We start from the raw sequence: 4969 nt of genomic DNA, 5'->3' as shown, positions 1-4969 counted from the left end.
ACACACCACATATAAACACACACATGCCACATACACACACACCACATACACACACACACCACATATAAACACACACAGATATACAGACACACACACCACACACACAGACACACACACAGACACACACCACACACAGACACACATATCACACACATATACATTACATACCACACACACAGATACACACACCACATATCCATACACACCACATATAAACACAAACATACACACAGATACACACACCACACACACACCACACACACACCACACACACACCACACACAGACACACACACATACAGACACACAAGACACAGGCACACACACACCATACACACACATAGCCACACAGACATACACACACCACACACACACACATCACACACACACAGACATATAAATGCACCAAACACATACACCAGACACCACACACACAGGTGGATATGTGGACATGTCTGTGCCACAGTAAATGGAGGTCAGAGGGCACCTTGAAGGAGTCTGTTCTCTTCTGTTGTGTGGGTCTGGGGGACTGAACTCAGGTCATCTCACCGGCTCTCAGCAGTTCTACCCTAATGATGTGTGCTACATTCCCTGTGTCTTTCCATCCCAGTGGCTCTCTGTGCAGGAAGTAATCCTGATGGCTAACTGAGCCCTTCTTCCTCGTCTTTGGTTTTCAGGCTCTCCAATATATGCGGCACCAGAAATCATAAAGGGAACCGACTTTTCTGTCACCAGTGACCTCTGGTCTTTGGGCTGTCTGCTTTATGAAATGTTCTCAGGTTTGTGTTTGGTTCATTATAAAATCAAAACTATGCTAAAACCAAGAAGAAACTATGAGTTTAGTGTGTTGTTCGTAAGGGTCTGTCCTAGCAGGTATCACAAAACTGGCTTTAGACAATGTTTGTGTAAACAATTTCAACATAATTGCTTGACATTAGACTCAGGGAGACTCTTGAGCAGCCTGACATGAAGTGATTCTTCATAGTTGTCTGCAGCGTTGAAGTGTGCCTGACCACAGGAGAAATGCAGTAGAAAGTCTGACTGTGGCTTGTGAGCTGGTGATTCCACTGTGTTGGGGGTTTGCACGACCCTCGAGCACAGTGCTAACCCTGTAATTCTGCTGTGTTGGGGGTTGGCACGACCCTCGTTCATGCTGCTAACCCTGTGGGAACTTGAACATTGACTTGGGAAGTTAATTTTGCATTTGAGAAGGATGAAGTACATAGCCTGGTGTACTAGCCAGGCATTGCCTTTCCCCACAAATTATGTAAATCTCGGATTTACGATGGTGTAAATTTTCCGTTGAGTTCCTGTAGTTAAGGTCAGGATTACTGTGAATGGCAAAATGATTCTGCAAGTTCTTTTGATTTCAGGCAAACCCCCGTTCTTCTCAGAAACCATGTCAGAATTAGTTGAGAAGATCCTGTTTGAAGACCCGTTGCCGCCGATCCCAAAGGGTAGGTGAGCCATCTTCTCCTGACCTGAAGCCCACCTTCTCCCAGGCTTTGTCCACCAATCGCAGCCATCAAAGCTATATGTGACAGCTGCTTCAAATCAGCACAGTTTTCCTTTTTTCCTTCTCTGTTTTCGTTTGTTTTTCTTTCTTTCTTTCTGAGACAGGGTTTCTCTGTAGCTTTGGAGCCTGTCCTGGAGCTAGCTCTTGTACACCAGGCTGGCCTCGAACTCACAGAGATCCCCCTGCCTGTGCCTCCTGAGTGTTGGGATTAAAGGCCTGCGCCACCACACCCCGGCTTCCTCTCTGTTTTCGATACTGAAAGGTGTACTAACAGCTTCCCTCATTTAAAAACAGAAATTAGCACAAGAAGTTTGTGTAAAGATTTAAAGGTGTCTGTGCATGTGTGAGTATGTGTGTGTGTGTGCATGCATACATGTGCATGTTCCTGCCCTGTGTGATTATTTTAGGGTTGCTTCTCAGTAGGAAAAAAAATGGGGCATTTCTGGCATTTCTCATTTCTCCTATTGATGAGTACAAGTTCTTCCAAACAGCTGGAGGCTCATGGCACAGAACTTGTCCTCAGACTGTGGCTACAGTGCCTGTATTCCGTATGTATTGATGGCCGATCAAAGAGTGCCCAGCCACAGTGTGTGCCCACCCATGAGGTCCTCAGAATGGGAATAGCTGTGTCATGTTACAGTCCTCATTATCGCTATTTCCCTGCTTAAAATTTTTCAGAGAAAGGAGAGGTTTCCAGGATCAGAGTTACAGGGAACACAGGGAAAGCTGGCAGAGTTAGGAGTGTTTCCCAGAGTCAGTTCCAGCCAACCAGCGCAGATCTGGGTCAAAGATCTGTGTCTGCTCTGTACTGTGGTCCTCTGTGACTTGCGGGCGGTCCCGTGGTTCGTGGGTTTGGTGCCATCTGTTAAACAGTCTGAAGGCTTTAGATGCTGCTGATGGACAATACATAAGGTGGGTGTCCATGGGCCCCTCTCACCGCCTTCTCATTTCGGAAAAATTATCTGTTCACAGACTCGTCCTTCCCCAAAGCTTCTTCAGATTTTGTTAATCTGCTGAGTGGACTCCTGCAGAAGGATCCTCAGAAAAGGTGCGGGCACACTGTGTGGTGAGAAGTGGAAGCCCACTCTCCTTTACGTGGGGATCAACAGAGCTTCCCCCAGTTCCTCCCTGCTCCCCCCTCTTTCTTCCTTTTTTTTTTTTTTTTTGAGTTGAGGGTTTCCATGTCTGGCTCAGGTTGGTTTCTCCCCAGCCTCCTGCACTGTGATCACAGATGAATACAACCTGCACTTCCCTCTCTCTCTCCCTCCACCTCCTGCTCCTCTGCGTCCTCCCTAGGCTCCCTTTTCTCTTCGCTGTTCTTTGGATGTTGGAGGGGGTGTCCTTCCACTGAGCTCTGTGCAGTGTGCACACGTGGGCAGCGTGGGCTCAGCTCCCTCCAGTGCATTGCACACTTGGACAGTCGTGGGCTCGGCTCCCTTCTGTGCAGCAGTGTGGGATTCAGCTCCATAGAGATGCTGTCTGCCACAGTGATAGACGCCTGGAAAAGCAAGAAAAGGAGAAAGCTTGATTTGGGCTTGCAGTTGAGGAAGGGACAGAGGCTTTCATGGTGGCGCAGGGAGAGCAGCCAGAGCGTGAGGCAGCTGGTCACACTGTGTCCCCCGCCAGGAAGCAGAGAGTGGACAGGGAATGGGAGCAGGGTGTGGAATGTCTAGGCCTAGGCCTGTCCACCAACCCCCTTGGCCCTCTTCCTCCCAGCCGGGCCCCTCCTCCCGAAGGCTCCCCAGCACTCCTGAACAACCAGCGGCAGGGAACGGTGCGCACACTGATTCCAGGGGAATAGCTCACATCCCAACCACACAATCAGCTAAAACAAGCTTGCTCATGTAGTAAGATAATGGAGGACAGAACTGTATTTTGATAATTAGTGATTTACTTTAAAATTTCAAATTGCTGGTAGAGTCTCTTCCTACAGTGGTTGGAAAACCCAAGACCTTTTGTGTTAGGCTTGGTGGATTCTAAGAGTTCTGAACTGGAAACTCCAAATTCTCAGTTTTGTTCTATGACCATTAGGTGGATTAATTTCCTATTTAAAGAGTGGCATAAGGCAGCTCCAGAGGCGACATTGGTGAGGGGAGGATATGAGGCCACACTGTGGATCAGGACTGGATCCCCTAACGACTGTGCCCCCTGTTTCCTAAAGGTTGTCGTGGGAGGGAGTCCTGCAGCACGCCTTCTGGAAGGATGCCCTGCAGAGAGAGGACGCCGACTCGGCCTCCGAGGACTGCAGCTTCAGGTAGTGTGCCCTGCCTCGGCGCCACTCTGCCAATGGTCGATGGCACCATCGTTTGTTTAATTAAGGGCTCAACAGGCAGGCTCAGTAGTGATGGTTTAGCTCCCATTTTGTTCATTTTCTCTGCTATTTTTTTCTCCAATCAGGGGTCTAATGTGGCAGTCACAGTCTGGTTTGCTTGGTGCACCCAGTGCCTGCCTTCTGAGAATGACAGTGTGCCGACCCATGAGGGGGTCGTGACAGTGTGCCGTCCCATGAGGAGGTCGTGACAGTGTGCCGACCCGTGAGGGGGTCGTGACAGTGTGCCATCCCGTGAGGGGGTCGTGACAGTGTGCTGACCCGTGAGGGGGTCTTGAAGTGTGCCGTCCCATGAGGAGGTTGTGACAGTGTGCCGTGGTCGTGACAGTGTGCCGTCCTGTGAGGTGGTCGTGATAGTGTGCCATCCCATGAGGGGTTCCTGACAGTGTGCCGTCCCGTGAGGGGGTCATGAAGTGTGCCGTCCCGTGAGGTGGTCGTGATAGTGTGCCATCCCGTGAGGGGTTCCTGACAGTGTGCCATCCCGTGAGGGGGTCGTGACAGTGTGCCGTCCCGTGAGGTGGTCGTGACAGTGTGCCGTCCGTGAGGGGGTTGTGACAGTGTGCCGTCCGTGAGGTGGTCGTGACAGTGTGCCGTCCCGTGAGGGGGTCATGCAGTGTGGGTAGAGGCGGCGTGGCTACTACTGTATGGAAACCGCAGAGCCAGTGTGTGACTCACTAGTGTTTGTCCCCTGTGGTCCTGTGATGGGGACGGGAAGTGACAGGAGTTGTCAGCCTGAGGGTAGAGGCTCTGCAATGAACTTGACTTCCCTGCCAGCCCTCATGGCTGTGCTCTCAAGTGACCCTGAAGTTAGGAGATTGAAAGCTGTGAGGATGTGGTTCACGCATGGCCACAGCCATCTAGTGTGCCTGCCCAGGCATGCCATTGTTATCATAAAACCTCTCAGGGCTGACCCCATCCCCTGCCCTGACCCCACCCCACACCTCCCTTTGCTCCCTGATGCTGGCCGATCCCCCTCCCTTGCCCATTTGCATGCTGTGTGGAGAAGCTGGAGTTTGTTCATCGTGAGTGCCTGACCCAGTGTGCTGCAACCGCATGCTCCCCACCGGCCTCTGCTCTGACCCAGTGTGCTGCAACCGCATGCTCCCCACCGGCCTCTGCTCTGAC

At 51.1% G+C, this 4969-nt stretch overlaps 1 protein-coding gene across 1 annotated transcript in view; it reads left to right on the top strand.

The window, feature by feature from the left end:
• The window catches only part of Ulk4 (unc-51 like kinase 4), a 288608-nt gene that overhangs the window by 12328 nt on the left and 271311 nt on the right, over positions 1-4969 (top strand). The window contains exons 6-9 of the mRNA XM_026779110.1: positions 677-778; positions 1373-1456; positions 2488-2563; positions 3677-3769. Coding sequence (XP_026634911.1) covers positions 677-778; positions 1373-1456; positions 2488-2563; positions 3677-3769 — 355 coding nt within the window. The remainder of the gene's footprint in view (positions 1-676; positions 779-1372; positions 1457-2487; positions 2564-3676; positions 3770-4969) is intronic.

This window comes from Microtus ochrogaster, chromosome 5 (assembly GCF_000317375.1).
Source record: "Microtus ochrogaster isolate Prairie Vole_2 chromosome 5, MicOch1.0, whole genome shotgun sequence".
Lineage (NCBI taxonomy): Eukaryota > Metazoa > Chordata > Mammalia > Rodentia > Cricetidae > Microtus > Microtus ochrogaster.
Note: the sequence above shows the minus strand (reverse complement) of the source record. Positions and strands in the feature narration are given on the sequence as shown.